This window comes from Lithobates pipiens, unplaced genomic scaffold (genome assembly GCF_037356315.1).
Source record: "Lithobates pipiens isolate NorthernLeopardFrog02 unplaced genomic scaffold, aLitPip1_a1.2 Scaffold_8, whole genome shotgun sequence".
Taxonomy (NCBI): domain Eukaryota; kingdom Metazoa; phylum Chordata; class Amphibia; order Anura; family Ranidae; genus Lithobates; species Lithobates pipiens.
In genome coordinates, this window is record NW_027507903.1 from 617,723,750 (window position 1) to 617,744,698 (window position 20,949).

At 45.3% G+C, this 20,949-nt stretch overlaps 1 protein-coding gene across 9 annotated transcripts in view; it reads left to right on the plus strand.

Annotated features, from left to right (window-relative positions):
- The window catches only part of MINK1 (misshapen like kinase 1), a 247,232-nt gene that overhangs the window by 167,415 nt on the left and 58,868 nt on the right, over positions 1-20,949 (plus strand). For 7 of the 9 annotated variants that reach the window (XM_077470708.1, XM_077470707.1, XM_077470712.1 and 4 more), the window contains 4 exons: positions 583-774; positions 3,309-3,440; positions 15,646-15,876; positions 20,398-20,483. In XM_077470708.1, coding sequence (XP_077326834.1) covers positions 583-774; positions 3,309-3,440; positions 15,646-15,876; positions 20,398-20,483 — 641 coding nt within the window. The remainder of the gene's footprint in view (positions 1-582; positions 775-3,308; positions 3,441-15,645; positions 15,877-20,397; positions 20,484-20,949) is intronic. The other 2 variants (XM_077470714.1, XM_077470715.1) reach the window with 1 other exon arrangement.

Consider the following 20,949-nt stretch of genomic DNA (forward strand, 5'->3'; position numbering starts at 1 on the left):
TACGCTCTAATGTCCCCACCACAGTTACACAGTATTCTTATTTATTAATACAAGTCTGACATATTGCGCAGTGCTGTCCAAAAAAACACTGAGCCAGTCACATTATGCTCCGACAGGGCATCATTCTCTGCACCAGAGGAGCTTACACTTTAATAAGCCGCCCACCGCCGTCGCACTACATTTCTATAGCTTTGACATATACCGCAGTGCTGTACAGAGGTTTCTGAGACATTCACATTGGTCTCTTGAAGACGGATGAAACTGGAAAACAAGGAAGAAGCTTTTAGACATAGAAAAAGCATACAAAGACTACACAGATGGTGCTACTTCTGGAAAAGGAAACAGGGCCCCATATTCTGCTTTACCGCTGCAGTGTTAACCAATAAGCCGCTGTGTGAAAGTGAAGATGTAGATTGGTGGCGATGGGTTACAAATTCATGTATTACTTTCTGCTGCATCACTGAATACCCCTGTTAGTGTACACTGCTTCTTGTAGTTTAGTAGAATGGTTCTCATTTTTTTGATACTTCTAACAATTGACTGTGATTCCACTGAGGCACTGAACAAGCTTTGTCTGGGCAGGAGTACAAGCGCAAGCAGCTGGAGGAGCAGCGCCAGTCAGAGCGCCTGCAACGACAACTCCAGCAGGAGCACGCCTATCTGAAGTCGCTGCAGCAGCAGCAACAGCAGCAGCAACAACAGGAGAAGAAGCCCCTGTACCATTATAACCGGGCTGTCATGACCCCCAGTGAGAAGCCAGCCTGGGCCAGAGAGGTAGGTGTACTTATAGCCCCATGTATTCCTCCTTGTAGCCCCATCTACTCCTCACCTACATATCCCTGCTCAGTACTGTGTTTTAATTCTCCAGGTATATTTGTGATGTGTCTAATGACTGGGATATGGACAGAGAAGGCCATTTATTCATCATCACATTTGTAAACCACTTTCCTTGGGGAGTCAATAACCCGAAGGAAGCAGCCAGGTCTGAAGTCCCTACTTCAATAGCTGCCTGCTGTTTCTGGGTCCATGAATCATAAGCTTTTAGCAGGGATCCTTTTTAATGTCTGTAGGCAGCTTAAAGTTTTGTAAAGGCACAGTTTGTATTTTGTTATACTTACCTGATGTGTGCAATGAGCACTTAAGCAGCCCTGAGTCTCGTCTTGTCAGGTCCCTGGCTGGTGCTCCTAGGCTCCCCCCTCCCCGTCCAGTGCCCCCAAAGCAAGCTACTTACTATGGGGGCACTCGTGCATGCTCATTGCTAAGCCTGCACTATGTGTGTCTTGGCCCCGCTCACTGCTGTCTGCTAACTGGCTGTGATTGACAGCAGCGGGAGCCAATGGCCAATGAGAAGATCTTTTGCATATCGCTGGATGGAGATGGGACTCAGATAAGTTGGGGGGGGGGGGTGGCCTACAAGGTTTTTTACCCTAATTCAGAGAATGCATTAAGGTAAGAAAAAACCTTCTCCCCTTTAGAACTTCTTTATTATATGCTGTTTCCATGCAGGACAACTAAGCAGAAACCTGACTCCGCACGAAAGGAGCACATATGGCTTATGTTCCTTTGCAGACGGAGTACACATGAGAGCAACTTTGAAAAGCTGAGCTCCACAAGCAAAAGTGAAATCAGTCATAACATAAATACATGCAAAAATGCCCTAAAATGAATGTCTCCTTCCAGTGTTAAATGCCTTACTTTAACCTCTTTATGACCGCCCACCAAATATGTGCAGCAGCAAAAGGGTAGGCTTTAATGCCCATGAGCCGCGTTGCTGGGCAGCCGATGTTTATGTGCTGAGAGCGCACTCACGGCATACTCCCAGCACAAAGACTACTCTTCTAGACCAGGGATCTCCAAACTACATCCCTCCAGCTGTTGTGGAACTACACGTTCCTTGAGGCATTGTAAAACTCTGACATTGCAGACATGACTAGGTATGATGGGAATTGTAGTTCCTGAACAACTGGAGGACCACCATTTGGAGACCCCTGGTCTAGACTAAAGATCCGTAGCTGGCAGGACCGGCTTCTGAGCATGTGACCACTGTGATCGCTAATGCTTCTCACCCCACCCCCAGTGCTCTGAACTGTTTAGAGACACGGGCGGACAGGAAGGGGTTAAGGAATGTGTTTACTTTCTTGCTTGTTTCTGTCCTAGGGACCAGTCGCTGCTACTAATTGTGCTAGAGTAGGAGAGGGAATCCTTAAAGCGGAAGTATACTCGCCTTCAATCCAGTGATGCACCATCCCAGAAACTCCCTGCTGGTCACTGACCTCATCAGGCAGTCATCTTACTGGTCTTGATTGCTGCTGTCTTTGGCTGGGCCGAGATGACGTCACTCCCTCGCATACGGACAGGCAGGTTAAGTATTGCAGAAGAGTCAAAGCTTTTCTCTTCTGCATTGAAAATCCTGCCTGTCTGTCCATTCTAACTTCCTAGTATACATTTCCTCTCTTTCGCTCCATTGGGAGGCAATTGGCCCTTCAGAACAGCCAAATCCAGACATAAATATGAGAGAAGGGAAAAAGCAGAGCAAACCACCTTGTCTCAGAAACCTTAATTGGTATAATAATAAATATAGCAATATATCAGTAACAATTTATGTATTGTTACACTAATTCAGATTTTTATTGCTGTTTATGTCTCATTAGGGAAACTTTTCTTCACTTCCTTTCTCAGAGACACTTCAGGACGTGAGAGGAAATCTCTTTGAAGTGAAAATAAATCTCCCTTAGACAGTTGTCACCAGAACAAGTATACCTATTGGAAGACTTCCCCTTTCCTCCTGTTCCTGTGACATCTGTAAAATTGTGGATTTCTCATCACTTTCTGTCCCAAAGACATTGTACACCAGGACAAATTGAGAGGGTTAATCTCCCCAGCGAGGTCACGGACAATAAAAACCTTATAGGGACTCTAACCAATCCATCTCTGTGACAAAGCCCTGGTAGGTGGGGCGAAACATGTCAGGAGGCGTGGCCCGGAGCAACGCTGGCTGAGGCCATACACAGCCATATCTGCATATGAAGCACTGGGTTAGTCTTGATCGGCGTCATGCCCCCACATATAATCATCCAGTTACCCCACATATGTCCAAGCTTCTGAATTAGTGCCTGATGCCTGCTTCCTCTTTATGAATACTGGTAGGGACACCTGCTTTTAAGTGGCACTCCAAGTCCGCAAGTGATCACAAAAAAATAAGTTTAGGCTTCAAATACAATTTAAACATCCCAGAAAACACTTGTGTATAATACTGTACATATATACCGCCTATATCTGCATGACTATGTGGTACTTCACTTCACCAGGTGGAGGAACGCTCAAGACTGAATAAGCAAAACTCGCCTCTGTCCATCACTAAACTCAGCTCGGTGGATTTGTCGGGGCCACAGTCGCAGACGCCTCCCTCCCAGAGACCGCTAGATTTTCAGGACCATAAGGTATAATAGGCTGCAGACTTCTGTAACAGTGCCACCTTCAGGCAGTCTCTATATTTTACCACATGTCTTCACTTCGACCATAAATGAATTTTATTCAGTATACATAAAGTCTTGTCAAGATAAACCTGGGCAATCCAGACCAGGCATGTGAATTTGAATCTGAGGTTAACCTTGTGTCAGGATGACGAATAAACCCACAGATCTGGGAAGCTGAAGTCCTGCTCGTTTTTTTGAAGGGGGAAAAGTCTGGCTTGGCCCAGCCCATCCCAATTCCTGAGTCTTTTTTTTGATCCTTTAAAGCCCAACTCTGGTCTTTTTTTCTTTCAGAATAAGTAGGGTAGGGCTATAGTCTAACAACAGTACAAACAAATGGAAACCACCCCAACCTATAGCTTGCCTTTGCAGCAAGGAGCACATGGAAGGGCGATGTATGTAAAAAAAGAAACATTCCCAGCTCACTTACCAACCAGCATGCAACACACCCTGTCTAACAGTTTGTTTAAAACCAAGGGGTTTAGTTTGCACAGTGGCCACTTCACAGCATTCCATTATACTGCAGTCCTAACTCTATAAATTGTAAGAGCCTCCAAAGTTGGAGCACACCTTTAAGAAGGGGTGGGCTTCCTCCAGGCATACCTGCCCTTAATCTATGCAATTATTATGTATGTGCTCCAACTCAGGAGACTCAAAATTTGTAAAGTTAGGACTGCAGTAAACTGAGGGGGGCATGACGTGGCCCTGCAACTTGCACATATATTTGCAAATGTATGCAAACTAAACCCCCTTGGTTTTAATGTGATCTGTTAGACAGGACTATTCGGTTTGTTGCCGGCTGGTTGGTGCATGAGCTGCAAATAATTTTTCTTCGTTTTTTTTTAAAGGCCAATAGCCTGTCAGGGTTTTATTGCCATCTGCGTCCTATTTGGGGAAATTTCCTTTTACTTCCTGTCAAGACAGAAAATGAGGGGAAATCTCTCCAACAAGGTACAGACAAAAATAAAACCACATTTGTAGTAGAGTGAAGAAAGGGTTACAATTTCTAAAATATTTTATTGGGATGGGTGTCTCCCTGTCCTGATGACAACCACACTGTTTTTTTTTTTTGTTTTTGTTTTTTTGTACCGATGTCGCAGGTATAGGAAGTGAGAAACTCCTCCCCAATGAGGGTCACAGGAAAAAATATATATATTTTTTTTTTTAACCCTTCCCTGCTTTATCCGATACTAAAATGCACATTTGGATGAAGATTGGTATTGGTATAGGAAGTGAGAAACTCCTCCCCAATGAGGGTCACAGGAAACAATATTTTTGTCGCAGGTATAGGAAGTGAGAAACTCCTCCCCAATGAGGGTCACAGGAAAAAAAATATATTTTTTTTTAACCCTTCCCTGCTTTATCCGATACCAGTGGCGTAACTAGAACCTTCAGGGCCCCGGTGCAAAAAATGATGGAGGGCCCCCCTGACCTCCGGGCCAGGGCCCTTCCCACTGATCTCAGGGGCAGCAGGACCTGGATAGAAGGGGGAACAAATCCCCTCCATTTTCCTCATGCAGCCACTGAATGCCTATCAGAGGGAGAGGAGGAGAAGCAGAAATTTAGTGGCTGCAGGAGAAAAATGGAGGGGGATTTGTTTCTCTAAATGCCCCCCCCCCCATCCAGGTGGTCAGGGGCAACATGTGTGCTATTGCAATTGTAACCCCTGTAGTTGCGCCCCTGGGATGAGTGGGTGGCAGCGGTGTTGGTGGGGGATGGGATCAGTGGCGGTTGGGGAGGGATAGGATCAGTGTCATCGGTGGTGGGGGGAGGGATGCGTGGCAGCGGCGAGGGAGAGATGGGATGAGTGGCAGCGGTGGGGGGGATGGGATCAGTGGTGGTTGGGTAGGGATGGGATCAGTGACAACGGTGGTGGTGGGGGGATGGGATAAGTGGCAGCGGTGAGGGGGATGGGATCCGTGGCAAGGGTTGTGGTGGGGGGATTGAATGGGATGAGTGGCAGAGGTGGTGGGGGAATGGGATCAGTGCCAAGGGTGATGGTTGGGGGAGGGTGGGATGGGTGGTAGTGGAAGGGGGGGATTGGATGGGATGAGTGGCAGCGGTGGTGGGAGGATGGAATCCATGGCAAGGATGGTGGTTGGGGGCGGTGGGGAGGGGAATGGTATCAGTGGCAAGGATGGGGTCAGTGGCAGTAGTGGTCATGGTGGATCAGTGGCAGTAGTGGTGGTGCGGGGGGGGGGATCAGTGGCAGTAGTGAGGGTGGTGTGGGGGGGATCAGTGGCAGTAGTGGGGGTGGTGTGGGGGGGATCAGTGGCAGTAGTGGGGGTGGTGTGGGGGGGATCAGTGGCAGTAGTGGGGGTGGTGTGGGGGGGATCAGTGGCAGTAGTGGGGGTGGTGTGGGGGGTATCAGTGGCAGTAGTGGGGGTGGTGTGGGGGGTATCAGTGGCAGTAGTGGGGGTGGTGTGGGGGGTATCAGTGGCAGTAGTGGGGGTGGTGTGGGGGGTATCAGTGGCAGTAGTGGGGGTGGTGTGGGGGGTATCAGTGGCAGTAGTGGGGGTGGTGTGGGGGGTATCAGTGGCAGTAGTGGGGGTGGTGTGGGGGGTATCAGTGGCAGTAGTGGGGGTGGTGTGGGGGGTATCAGTGGCAGTAGTGGAGGTGGTGTGGGGGGTATCAGTGGCAGTAGTGGGGGTGGTGTGGGGGGTATCAGTGGCAGTAGTGGGGGTGGTGTGGGGGGTATCAGTGCAGTAGTGGCGGTGGTGTGGGGGTATCAGTGCAGTAGTGGCGGTGGTGTGGGGGTATCAGTGCAGTAGTGGCGGTGGTGTGGGGGTATCAGTGCAGTAGTGGCGGTGGTGTGGGGGTATCAGTGCAGTAGTGGCGGTGGTGTGGGGGTATCAGTGCAGTAGTGGCGGTGGTGTGGGGGGATCAGTGCAGTAGTGGGGGTGGTGTGGGGGTATCAGTGCAGTAGTGGGGGTGGTGTGGGGGTATCAGTGCAGTAGTGGTATGGGGGTATCAGTGGCAATGGTGGTGGTGTGGGGATCAGTGGCAGTGTTGATATTGAGGGATGGGTGCCACTCACTTGCAGATCACTCTGTTCTCCTTCCTTGCTGGGTCTTGCTTGGATGAGCAGTAGCACTGAGCAGAGGGGATGGGCGGGGCCTGTGAGTGCAGGCAGGGCCAAAGAAGATGGGCGGAGACTGTGCCTGTGAGTTCAGGCAGCGAGTATGGGTGGAGAGGATGGGCGAAGTGGGCGGGGACTTTGCCCCTAAGTGTGGGATGAGAGGATGGGTGGAGAGGATGGGCGGAGCCTTGCAGTGTGCCCGTGAATGCGATCAGTAAGGCTGGGCGGATCGGCAGGAGAGGATGGGCGGAGCTCCCCGTGAATGCAGTGTCCCCGTGAATGACTGTACTTTGTCCCAGGCGGCGGCGGGCCCCCCTACAGTGGTGGAACCAGAGGGCCCAGTCGCCAATGCGACTGGTGCGACCCTGGTAATTCCGCCACTGTCCGATACTAAAATGCACATTTGGATGAAGATTGGCTTTTTTTGTGAAAGGTAGCCTTGCTGACCAATTGGGAAAGTTTGAAGAGGAATCCAGAGATAACAAGTTGACATGCCATAGGGACCAATTCACAGTTGCGTTCGAGGCCATGTGCGATTACATGCGGGAATTCAAGGTGATTCGCCACAGCAAATCGGGTCCACTCGCATGTAATTGCCCATGGAGACGATCTGCGTCCTGGGTTAGTCACTCGCAGGTAATCGCTCCATAAGTGGTCCCGATTCGCTGTGGCTAATTGCCATTTATTATCTTCTCACCCAGCTAGCTGTCGCAGTAAAAAAAAAAAAAGTGGCTGTGCAGGGCGCCGCCCACCTGGCCTTGGCAATTATTCACAGTGTTCTGTGAATGGAAAACTACAAGTCCTGACAGCCTTTGCGGCTGTTGGCTTATAGTTCTCAATGAACTACCATGGCGCTGTGAGCGATGTGGTAGTTTGATTCTTCCTTTTAGCGTGTATCAGCATAGGTTTAAGGCACACCCCTCAAGATCGCTCAGGCCTGGTTATAGGCTGCTCAGGCACTGAGAATTGCATTGTGGGATGAGATGAGGAGGGGGGGGGGCTGCTCCATTGTCCAAATCTCTGGAGTTATCTGAAAGAGGGGATTTTCTTGCAGAAAACTTAATTTGGCACTTTAGCTTCATTTTTATTTTTAATAACAGTAAAGGTTACTTTAAATAGCTAGAGATTTTTAATGTTTCAATCACTGGTTTTTGTTTTTAAACTATATTAACCCCTGAACACTATCAAATTGAGATGCCTTTCCTCATTTGAAAGTCCTGAGAATTACAAATTTTCTCCTGCACGAGTTTAACCATTTTCCACAGAAGTAATTGTGTCGTCAGTATGTGACTTCACTCAGTCTGGCTAAATCTACCGCCAATCCATTGTAGGTCATCATAATTCATATCCATGGTAGGGTGTCTCATTTCAGACCTTGTCATTCATTTTTTTTTTTTTTTTTCTTCATTTGACTGTATAATTCTCACCAGTGACAAGCTGTTTCATTCAAATCGCTTATTTATTCTCCTGGGATACACTGGGGCTGACTTTAGCATCTTAGGACTGCTAATATAGAATGCAAGACTGTGAACAGCTTCATAACAAATTTAAGCACCAGTGGCAAATGCCTGAGGAGTATGCTGAAAAGGGTACGTTTTGGGGAGAAGAGCCTTTAAAACTAGTTGAATGCCTTTTACAAACCAGCCAATGTGACTTAAAGTGGTTGTACCTGTTTATTTGCAGTCTTCTCTTCTCTACAGACGTTCAAAGTACTGAATTTATAAAGCATGTCTGAGCTGGCAAAATGCAGAAGGAGGGTGGGGAGCTAAAACATATCACTCTGCAGAACTCAGCGATAAGAGTTCTGATGGCTGATTGGAGGAAAGAGATGCCCCCCCCCTCCCTCTTTACACAACACACAAGAACAGAGCTGAGGCTGTCCATCATCTGGAGCCCCCTCTCCGTCACCATTTTTCTCTTGGTGTCAGAAATCATGCTGATAGCAGAGGAATGAAGCAGCAGACAAAAATGACACTTGGTGCTCTTAATTTAGACAAGTAGACACTACAAAGGGATATGCTTTATTCATATTTCATGTCTGAGGTTTACAACCACTTTAAAGCCCAATTTTGGGAATGACCGTATTTATCGGTGTATAACACACAGACGTGTAACACGCACCCCAATTTTAGGAGGGAAGTTTAAGGAAAAATACTTAAATTTTAAATAAAGTACCTTGAAGCAAAATTAGGGTCACAGCTCATCAATGCATCCTGCTCAGAGACCATCTGCAGCTTTTAAATTACCTATCAATGCAGCCTGTTCAGTGCCCATCTGCAGCCATTAAATTGACCAACAATGCAGCTTGTTCAGTGCCCATCTGCAGCCTCACCTTTACCATCATTGCAGCCTCGCCAGTGTTGGATTATCCCTGCTGTCCCAGAGGGAAGAGGAGGAGCGAGCGCCGCTGAATTACACAGAGCCGCGATCTCCTGTGTACCCGACGCTCCGTCATTCACAGCCACGCCTCCTGGCCCTGCTCATATGATAGACAGAACAGTGGCCCAGGAGGTGTGTCTGTGAGTGACAGAGCGCCGGGTACACATGAGATTGCGGCTCTTTGTAATTCAACAGCGCTCGCGCCTCTTCCCTCAGAAACGGCAGGGATCGGTGTATAGCACGCACCCACGATTTTAAGGGGGGGAAAAATGCATGTTATAGGACGATAAATATGGTGCATAAAACTTGCAGTGGGACCATCCTGCACAGCAATGTTTAAATGCTTGTTAACTCTAAGCCCTTGTACACACGGTCGGAGATTCCGACGGAATGTGTCCGATTAGAGCGTTTTGTCTGAGATTCCGACTGTGTGTGGTCTACATCGGACTGTTTCCGTCGGACCAAATTTTCCAACTTGCCGGAAATATTTTCCGACAAAATGCTCCGATCGGACATACTCCGATCATGTGTAGAGAATTCCGATCGGACAAAGTGCCACGCATGCTCAGATCAAATTCCTACATCAAAGCTATTGGCTACTAGCCTGAACATAGTCCCGTCGTAACGAAATAACGTCATCACGTTCTAAACGATTGGACATTCCGACAACTTCGTCCGACCGTGTGTATACAACAGTTTTGGACAAAATCCGTCAGAAAAATCCGACGGATTTGGTTGTCGGAATCTCCGACCGTGTGTACAAGGGCTAAGAGATCAGGGATAAGGTGTAATGCCTTACTCCTCTATCTAGCAGTCTCCCTCCATCTGTGGGACTAGTTCCCCCAAGCCTTTACTAGAAGACTCTGGGTTACCAATGACATCATCAGGTGTAGTGCAGAGCGAATAGCCCTAAGTTGTATGTGAGGACAACGAGGGTCCATCCACAAATTGCAGTGGCAGAGAGCGCCGAGGCGAAAAGTAAGTATTTCGACTAACGAGGGAGGTGTGTCTAAAAAGTTTGGTGAATGGTCTGATATCTTAGCGGCAACATGGGCCAGGCTCATACACATGGTTGTCCAGAGACACATTGCGAAGTGCCACCTAGCGTGGAGTAATGTGACCATCAGGGTAACCCCCGCTGAGGGCAGTCGAACAAAGTCAGTGTGAGAGGTAGATTCACCGTGCAACAGAGCAACACGTGAACATCAAGTTCTGCTACAAATTGGGGAAAACCGCGGCAAAGACACATTAAAGTGGTTGTAAACCCTTACAAACCACTTTGACCTACAGGTAAGCCTAGATTAAGGCTTACCTGTAGGTCCAAGCAATATCTCCTAAACCTATATGGTTTAGGAGATATTTGCCCGAAAACGGGCTCCGCTGTCTACGGCGCATGCGCCGTAGACAGCGGCGCGCAGGCGCACTGAACGCGGCAGTTCCAAAAATGGAGCTGCCGCATTTGTCGACTCCCGTGCGCATGCGCGGGAGTGACGTCATCGCGGCTTCGCCGAATGACAGCGGCGGAGCTGCGAGACGCCACCAGCAAGATGGATGCGGCGGACTACAGGGGACAGCGCGACTTCGCTGGCTCCTGTGTTAGGTAAGTGACACATAATGGGCTACTATGCGATGCATAGTAGTCCATTATGCTTTACCTTTGCAGGGAAAAAAAGAGGAAGTAAACTCATCAGGGTTTACTTCCTCTTTAAATGTTGGTGCAAGTGTACGAGATGGAAGTCGTGAGCAGAAAATCTGTTTAGGACTTGTTCAAACGCTTTCACAACAGGAAGCAAACGACAGGTTGAGTCAGCCGGGTCGGCAGAACCCTAGACATGATCGAGTGAGCGTGACAAATGCTGGCACGAGATTGGCGACTGACACTACGATGGATGGCGGAAGAATTGGGCATTAGGAAAGACACGGTACGCACCATCGTCCGTGAAGATTTGGGTAAACAAAAGATCTATTCCCGATTTGTGCCCCAAAAGCTGACAGATGAACAGAAAGCAAAACGGATGGAAACCTCTGGAGATTTCATTGCCGTGGGTGACCAGGATCCATCCTTTCTGCCAACCATCATCACAGGGGATGAGACCTGATAATATCCGTTCCATCTGAAATCCAACGGCAATCAAGGGAATGGCATTCACCGTCTTCCCCATGACCCGTAAAGAGTTGCTTGCACAAGTCAAAGGTAAAGAATTCATGAAAGGAGCACGTTTTGCGGAAATGGCCACAATGCAAGAATGTGTGACAGCGGTTCTGCGATTGATACCTAAAGAGGCCTTTGACCATTTCCAAAAGCTTTCTGAACATTGCCAAAAGTGTGTTGTAAAGGATGGGGATTAATTTGAAAGCTAATAAAGGTAATTTGTTTATTCTATTTGTTTTCTGATGCCATTCACCAAACTTTTTAGACACCCCTCATATTCCTCATCCCCTTGAATTAACACATATTTAACTTTTGCAGTGCAAGGGTAATTGGGCTTGAATACTTTGGTTTTGCAGTTTCGTGTGGCACAAATATCAAAAATACCAAATGGCATACCTTCTTCTAAGCCTTTAAATCACAATCAAATTCTCTTAGGTCTCCTGAAGATGTGTGGCAGGTGGGAATTACACTCAGCACCTGTTACATTACGGCCATAAGTAATGTATGCACAGGTTACTCTAGTTTCCAGGATCATTTTTAAATTTTTGGAGATGAAGCTGACTGATCCCAGAAAAATATTTTGGAAATGTACATGAGGGAAGGTTATTTATTTGTTCTATGTACATACAGTGAGGGAAAACTGTATTTGATCCCCTGCTGATTTTGTACATTTGCACACTGCCAAAGAAATGATCAGTCTATAATTTTAATGGTTGCTTTATTTTAACAGTGAGAGACGGGGAAAAAAAAAAAATATATAAATTGATTTACATTTTGGGTGAAATAAGCATTGATCCCCTATCAATCAGTGAGATTTTTGGCTCCCAGATGTCTTCTATACAGGTAACTCTCTTAAAGGAAGTGCTCCTAATCTCAGCTAGTTACCTGTATAAAAAAAACCTGTCCACAGAAGCAATCAGATTCCAATCTCTCCACCATGGCCAAGACCAAAGAGCTGTCCAAGGATGTCAGGGACAAGATTGTAGACCTACACAAGGCTGGAATAGGCTACAAGAACATCGCCAAGCAACTTGCTGAGAGGGAGACAACAGTTGGTGCGATTATTCACAAATGCAAGAAACACAAAATAACTGTCAACCCTCCTCGGTCTGGGGCTCCATGCAAGATCTCACTTCATGGAGTTTCAATGATCATGAGATCAGTGAGGAATCAGCCCAGAACTACACAGGATAATCTTGTCAATGATCTCAAGGCAGCTGGGACCATAGTCACCAAGAAAACAATTGGTAACACTATGCTGTAAAGGACTGAAATCCTGCAGTGCCCGCAAGGTCCCCCTGCTCAAGAAAGCACATGTACAGGCCTGTCTGAAGTTTGGTAATGAACATTTGAATGATTCAGAGGAGAACTGGGTGAAAGTGTTGTGGTCAGATGAGACCAAAATCAAGTTCTTTGACATCAACTCAATTCGCCATATTTGGAGGAGGAGGAATGCTGCCTATGACCCCAAGAACACCATCCCCACCGTGAAACAAGGTGGAAACATTATACTTTGGGGGTGTTTTTCTGCTAAGAGGACAGGACAACTTCACCACATCAAAGGGATGTTGGACAGGGCCATGTACTGTCAAATCTTGGGTGAGAACCTCTTTCCCTGAGCCAGGGCATTGAAAATGGGTTGTGGATGGGTATTCCAGCATGACAATGACCCAAAACACACAGCCAATGCAACAAAGGAGTGGCTCAAGAAGAAGCACCTTAAGGTTCTGGAGTGGCCTAGCCGGTCTCCAGACCTTAATCGCATAGAAAATATGTGGCAGGAGCTGAAGGTTTGCTTTACCAAACGTCAGCCGTGAAACCTTAATGACCCTGAGGGGATCTGCAAAGAGGAGTGGGACAAAATCCCTCCTGGGATGTGTGCAAACCTGGTGGCCAACTACAAGAAACATCTGACCTGTGTGATTGCCAACAAGGGTTTTGCCACCAAGTACTAAGTCATGTTTTTCAAAGGGGTCAAATGCTTATTTCACTCATTAAAATGCAAATCAATTTATAACTTTTTTCTGCATTTTTTTGTTGTTTCTCACTGTTAAAATAAACTCACCATTAAAATTATAGACTGATCATTTCTTTGTCAGTGGGCAAATGTACAAAATCAGCAGGGGTTCAAATACTTTTTCCCCTCACTGTAATGTGCTGCTTGTTCAGCACTGCTATGCAGGAAGCATACAGTATATGGCATAAGTAAACATGCTTTGCTCTCATGTGCAGATGCATTTACAGAAACATTTTTGAAAGGATTACTCACTGACAGGGTTATCTGTGTTCTGCTTATCATATTTTTGTACATATCTAAAAAAAAAAAAAACAATTAAGCCAACCTGCATGTTGCATATGCAATACACACTAATATGTACATAAAGAACCCACTTCTCCTTCAGCACCCTGCCACCCCTATGTGCTTCTGCAGCCCTATTCCTAGAGTTCCTATGGGAATTCCAGCTTTTAGACAGCCATTTGAGTGACCTCCTCAGCACCTACCCCCACCCATGTGACAGTTCTGAGGGCTGGTGATTGACCACTTAGACGCTAAGTCCTGCATTATGGGAAGAGTGCAATTGTGTGCTCCATTTTCTGAATTGCACATTTTTTTTTCTTCTTGTGGCTCTGTAGGGACTTGGTGAGGGAAGGAGAAGCCTTACGTTGGGGGTCTGTGAAACCCGTACTGTAGTTTTCACCCTATGTGCAAAGTAGCTTCTGTGTGTGGCTGCAGAAAAAAAAAGTATTTCCATTAAAAGGATGTGTGTCAGAATTCCAGACAAAAAGATAAAACGTACTAAATTAGTGTGTTCTTTTTTTACCTGCAAAATTTGTAATTCAGCCAGTCCTGGAATTCACATTACTGTGTCAGACTAGCCAGTTGGGATGCCCTGCTGCTCATTCATAGCTTCCTGTGTCACCTGATACAATACAGCTTGACTAGCCTACAGGGCAATTCCATTTGCACTGGCAGTATTTAATTGCACATTTATTCATATCTAGTGAGTACATACGTGGACTAAAGGATGCTTCCTAAATATCTGACAGGTGTTGTTCTTTAAAGGGTTATTTCACTTTTACTAAAAAAATGCCTATCCAGGTAAGGGGCACCTTTTTAAATAAAAACAAACAATGCAGCTTTGGTGGCCAAAGATAAATAATGTCCTTACTATAGGTGTAGGTCATTTACATACCATCTCTGGGGTCTTTGAAAGGTATCGTCCTGTCCCATCCTTTCTTGTTGCTAGGATGTTGCTAAGACACTCCCAGCCATTCAAACCCCCTTATATGCACTTTCTCTCTCTACTGTTGCACTAGCTTTGTGTTCAGTAATGCTGTGACGGAGGAGATAGTGCACCACACATGTGCGGGGGGTGGGAGCTTGCTCCTGTAATGGTAGGGCTGAGCACTAACAGCTGGCTTTTTCATAGCAACAAGGCAGGATGAAATGATGCCCCTTCGCTGGGAGTTTTTCAGCCTGGCTTTGGGAGGTACATAAATGACCACACCTATAGCAAGGGCATTATCCAACTTTATTTAAAGCTGCATAGTTTGTTTCATCTACAGACACCCATTATCTGCATAGATAGTTTTTTGTTAACCCCCCTGACGGTATTCCCAAGTCTGGCTCGGGATGGAATTTTTATACCAAAAGAGGTAACCCTGAGCCAGACTCAGGACCACATCGCTGGATCCAGGAGGACGCTTACTTACCTTCTCCCCTGGATCTAGCGATGTCCCCGCGCTGTACGAGCGGGCCGTGTCTCAATCGATCTATCACGGAGCCGATCTCCGTTCCCTGTGAACGTTGCGACGCACGGGGACGGAGATCTGAGCCAAATTCAAAAAGTGAAACGCTCACTATACATACAGTATAATGTAATCTTACAGTTTACATTGCTGTATGTAATAATTTCACATCCCCTTTGTCCCTAGTGGTCTGCTCAGTGTCCTGCATGCAGTTTTATATTATAAAAACTGTTCTTTATGCCTGGAAACTGGAGATTGTCCATAGCAACCAATACTGTGCCTTTACATCAAAAATGATTTTAGAGCAGCTAGAAAACAGCGATAATAAATTGTAATCACTTGCAGAATTGAGGGATAGCGATTTGTGGGGAGATCCGTCATCAAATATTGAAAAGTAATAATGACAGTGACAATTCTGCAACTGGGAAAATTTCTGTGTTTTTGATTACATTATTGAATAATTTTTATTATTGTTATATTATTATTTGGTACACTTATTTATAATTATTTTTTATATTATAATTTATGATTTAATTTTTCAAACTTTATCATACCCGGGATGTCTGCTAGACTCTGGTTTGGACAGATTTAAGTGAGTTATTGCTAAGAATTACAGGACTACAATATAAAACGCCAAATTTTCATGCAAAATAATTGTACTGCTTTTAGCACCTAAAATCCGAAATAATCGTACCGCCAGGGAGGTTAAACTAATCCTATAAGGAAAGGATAAGCATCTCAGAATCTCTGTGTTAGTCTTTCAGTCATTCCATTCACTCATATGCTCATTCCATCATCCATATCTCCTTCAGCCACTCCGAAATGTTCCACAGAACCGCATAGTCCTCAAACCTAGTCCCCGACCAAATTCCCTTCAAGATCCAGCACCTGCTCCCAGTCGTCAGCCAGCCATCGCCCCTCCTGTCTCTCGGGGCCAGCTAGCCCGTCAGAGTTCAGACCCCTCACCGGAAGGGGTTATGCCCTCCAATCGACCAGACAGGGGACCCTGGGTGAAAATGGAACCAGAGGCCCCACCTCCTAAGGTAATGGGGCCATGGCGTACCTTTGCTTGCCATAGGTTCCTGTCCATTCTGAGTCTTCCTTCTCTTATTCTGCTTCTAATTCTTCATCTCGTATCTGTTACTGAAAACTTTTACTGGATTTTCCAGCTGAGCTCTTGAACACAGTCTAAGCTACTGCTGCATCTTCATCTAATCCTGTGTTTCCCAAACTTTGGTTAGTTGTGTAACTAGTCCACGAACATCCATTTACTCACATGTATTCTCAGTGTCATCAGTTCAAAGTGTTCATTACTAACCTCTAAGGGTATCATTGGTCAGAAAGTTTATTTTTTATTTTTATTTTTTTAAACTTCTTTATTTAAGGGAAGCAACATTGCTATGCATCCAAAAGAGTACAGAGTCAAAACTGTTAACATACAATGATACACAATCTGGATCAAAGATCTATCAGAATGATGTAAGGGAATATGATTACCCATCACTGGTTCACATTACCCTCTTTGGGAAACACTTTTCTAAACTTTTCTTTTTTTAACTTTTCTTAACCGTTCTTTTTGAATACTCTCTTGGTTGAGTGTTTTGTCAACTGTAATGCCAAGGGTCCGTTTACACTTGCTTCAAAATGTGGCATTGGACATGCTTCTTTAAAGCACTCTGAATGCCAATCAAGGTGCCTGTCACTAAATATAATTGTAAGCTTGCAGTCCAGTTTACATGTGGTGGTTGCTTTACTTTTAAATGATACCCCATGTTGCTTTCTTGGTGCTTTTAAAGCATCTTCAAATCCTCCATCGAAGTCTATGACAAAGATTACTAACAGCACTGAAAGCTTTTGATGGGCTTTTATTCAGTTTGCTTTGTTTTGGAGGTATTGCAGGTATGAGATATCCAAGGATGCACTGGGAAACCAACAAGTGAACTGGAAAGATGTTATCAGCAGTCACTTTCAGTTTGTGTATATATAGTCTGGAGCTGTCTGGTGCAGAGATCACATCTGGTGTACAGCGAGGGACAGCAGGACAGTGAGTGGGGCTCGGTTTGGATTGGAGCAACTAGCGGACTCCATATGTGCTGTGCAACATGGGAATGCTATAGAGGAAAGTAAGCAGGGACTGGAGAGCGAGGACTGATTAGCGGAGGATCAGTAAAGCTGGCAAACAGGAGTAGGGGAAACTAGCAATGTCGCACGTACGTGGTGCACAGCATGGGGACACTATAGCAGGGGGAGAGCAGGGCCAGAGAGAGAGGAGGAGCAGCAAACCAGAGGATCAGCTGAGCTGCGGGTTACTACTGATCGGGAGATCCACAGAGCTGTAGGTACTACTGATCAGGGGATCAGTAAAGCTGGGTGGGGGTACTACTGATCAGAGGATCAGTAAAGCTTGGTGGGGGTACTACTGATCAGGGGATCAGTATAGCTGGGGGTACTACTGATCAGGGGATCAGTATAGCTGGGGGTACTACTGATCAGGGGATCAGTATAGCTGGGGGTACTACTGATCAGGGGATCAGTATAGCTGGGGGTACTACTGATCAGGGGATCAGTATAGCTGGGGGTACTACTGATCAGGGGATCAGTATAGCTGGGGGGTACTACTGATCAGGGGATCAGTATAGCTGGGGGGTACTACTGATCAGGGGATCAGTAAAGCTGGGGCTACTACTGAGTGGATCATCAACAAATCTGGGGGTACTACAGAGTAGAGGATCTTCGGAATGAGGGTAATGATGAGCTGGGGGTCTGCAGAACGAGGGTACCAATGAGCTGGGGATCTTCTGAGTGGGGGGTACTACTGAGCCAGGGTTCTACTGGCCCCTTTAAAACAAATAGAAAATCAACACATACACAGGGCATTTTCTGAGCTTCATTAAAGCTTCAAAAAAAAGCATCACCAAAGCATCAAAAACACCTCATAAAAGCATGTTGAAGCAGTGAGAACTTTAATGTGTGTTTTAAAGTCGAAGCAAGTGTAAATGAGCCCTAAAAGATGGTGGTGCTCAACCAGCTACATGCAGCTCCTTAAACTTTTTTGAAATAAGAGAATACCCTTTATGTTCAGTGTTTTTATTGTGCTTCACGATGCTGAAAAATATTAGGAAAGAAAGATTAATTAAAGCAGAAGTAAACTCCATTGTTTTGGGCAAGTGTATATTTCACAGGGCATGTGCTGTATTGTGTACACAGAACATTAAAAAAAAAAAATTGCTAGGGCAAACGGGAAGCAGTTTTTGTCAGAAGAGATTTTGCATGTTTCTTCTGCCACAAATCCTTGCCTCCTAGCATTTTTTATTTTCAAAGCTTAATATATAACTAAAGGCAATTATTTTTTTCGTTCGTTCTATTAGAGAGTCCCAATTAGAGAGACTCACCCTCTCTATTTGTCCTGTTTACCATTACCATTGAGAGTAAAAGAAAATCCCAAATTTTGGCTTGCCCCCAGAACAGTAATAGAGGGAAAATCATCCAATGGGGAACACTAGCTCTGGTGACCTAAGGGTCCAAGGGATTCCCTTAATTTGCAGGGATTTCCTCCAACTTCCTGTTTTGGTTATGGGGAAGGAAGTGAAGGGAAATCTCCCAATAGGACTCTGATGGAAAAAATAACCTGACAGGGCTTATAACCCTCCCCTTAAGCCCCATACACACAGACCGCATATCAGGCGGTATTGGCCTGTTCAATAGAAATTTGCCGACATTCGGCCCATGTGTACGGCAGCCAGTCCTCCAGAAACCAGCTGACCGTGCAGCTTCTGTGGAAGGGGCATGACCAAAAAAGGTTTGGTGATCAGCGTTCTCAGCCAATGGCTGAGAGTGCTGACAGGTGTGTTCTAGAGGGGGGGGGGGGGGGGGGGCGGAAGTTTAACTGTCAGAACACAATATCTCAATGGGAAGATCACTGTACTAACATTGGCTTCTTAGTATAGGATCTCCTAAGCTAATAGTGAGTACCAGCTTTACTTTTTGGCACCTAATGGCAAAAATAAAAATTAATTCCCAGTCCACTTCAAGGAAAGGTGTGAAAAAAAACCTACCTTTTGTCTAAAAATAGGGTAATGCTGCCCCCCTGCTTTGCCTGGTCACAGGACCAAATGCCAAGACTTGGCATTGCAGGGAATAGGGGCCAGCTTGATTCAAGGTCCACCTCCCCATCTTATAATTAGAGGGCAGGGGAATATTGACAGTGGCCAAGCACTGGAAGCAATGCAGTGTGACTGCAAGGCTAGACTGCTCAAAGAATTGATGCTTGCTGCAGATTATAAAGTTAGGCTGGCCATACATGGTCGAATTTTGAAAGCATTTTCTTTTGAAAATCAGAAATTTTGTGCGTTTTGTGATCCGATGGCGCCACCATTGATTCCGAAATTCAACCAACCAAGCCTTCAATTTCACCTCATGTTGCTACAGAAGAGAATTTTCGTGGATGGGAATCTAATTTTCTTTCCAGGAATTTTATTTTCTCGCACATGGGCATTTTTTTTCGATTACATTTCTCACACGATTCTCCCATCACTGATTAGAAAAATCGTTTGTTTTTCTAAAAAGTTCCAAAATGCCAAATTAGTCAAATTCAATGGCCGCACCAAAATCAGCTGTTGCTGCAGCCCACTAATGGTGCGAAATATGAACGAAAATTCTTAGATAAGATATTCTAAAGAAAATTCTTTCTTTCCAAATTCGACCCGTGTATGGCCTGCCTAATTCATTATTTTGCAGAACTGTAACATTGGAGCTTCAAATTTATACAGAACAGCAGTTTTCCTTTAATTTTATATACGTTACTATTAATTATTTTTTTTTTATAAGATCATATTCCTTCATCCAAAGAAACCATGACTTTGAAATTGAGAATTAAATCAAATATGTACCCCATAGGTGTTCTAACCACCATACTTGGCTCTACTATTAAAGTCTGATCGTACCCTTATATTTTAGTCCTGGTTAAGACCCCTAATATCAATAATGAGATTGTTACTGTATTAGAGCTTAGGTGCTACACAGAACAGGGTCTAAACTAGCTATTAGTAATAAAGCCGTAATATTGAGAAGCAACATAAAAACTAGAACAAGTGACATTCTTAACAGACATCAGGGGCTGCATTTGAGGGCCACAAAATGTAACTGGTTGTGCACCATTGTACTAAGATCTACCATTCCTCCTCCAAAGTTCTCAGAGTTTCACATCTTCTGCTTTCTGCATAACAAGTTTGTCTTTATGTCGTCCTAGAGGTTTTCTTCTATGTTTTACCATTGGCTTCTTTTTCCCCCCTCCATAATCCTCTATATTCAGTGTTTTGCATTGGAGCTTTTTCTTCTACTTCTGGATGCAGCGATTAGTCATTAAGGGAATTTTCCACTTCTTCCTGAACCTACTTCCTCTTCTATTTCTGTCATAAGAAAAATACTGAGCTTGCAACTGCTGACCTTCTTTTGAAAATTGATTTATTTTTTTTCTTCAATAAATGTCTTAATTCCAGAGGATTGGTCTGTTTTTATTTTAAAAGCAAGCTACTGTGTCCAACCTAGCTTTATTTTTCTTTTAGGTTCCACAGAGGACGACGTCCATAGCTACAGCCCTGAATACAAGTGGGTCAGGTGGGAACAGACAGGTCCAGGCTGTGAGAGCCAGGTAACTAGCATCTGCTGCATCTAATGCCATGTACAAACAACTTTCCAGCAGACTAGATCAGACGGAATCAGTCTGTCGGACAATCCGATCGTGTGTGGGCTAATCCGATCTTTTTTCGTTTAATAAAATCAGACGGACCTAGAAATAGAACGTTTCAAATCCGTCCGACGGACTCGATTCATATCGGGGAAAACCGTTCGTCTGTATGCGACCAAATATGACGCAAGGGAAGCTACTGGCTATTGAACTTCCTTTTTTAGTCCTGTCTTACGTCATCATGTTCAAAACAAACAGACTTTCGAATGGACTTAGTCTGTTCGTGTGTGGCCAAGTCCATTCGTTCAGAAAGTCTGTCGGAACTCCGCCGAAAGTCTGTCGTGAAGACCATCGGACCTAGTCTGCCGGAAAGTCCGGTCGTGTGTATGCGGCATCAGAAAAGCCCCAATCGATACGACTTAGGGCAGGG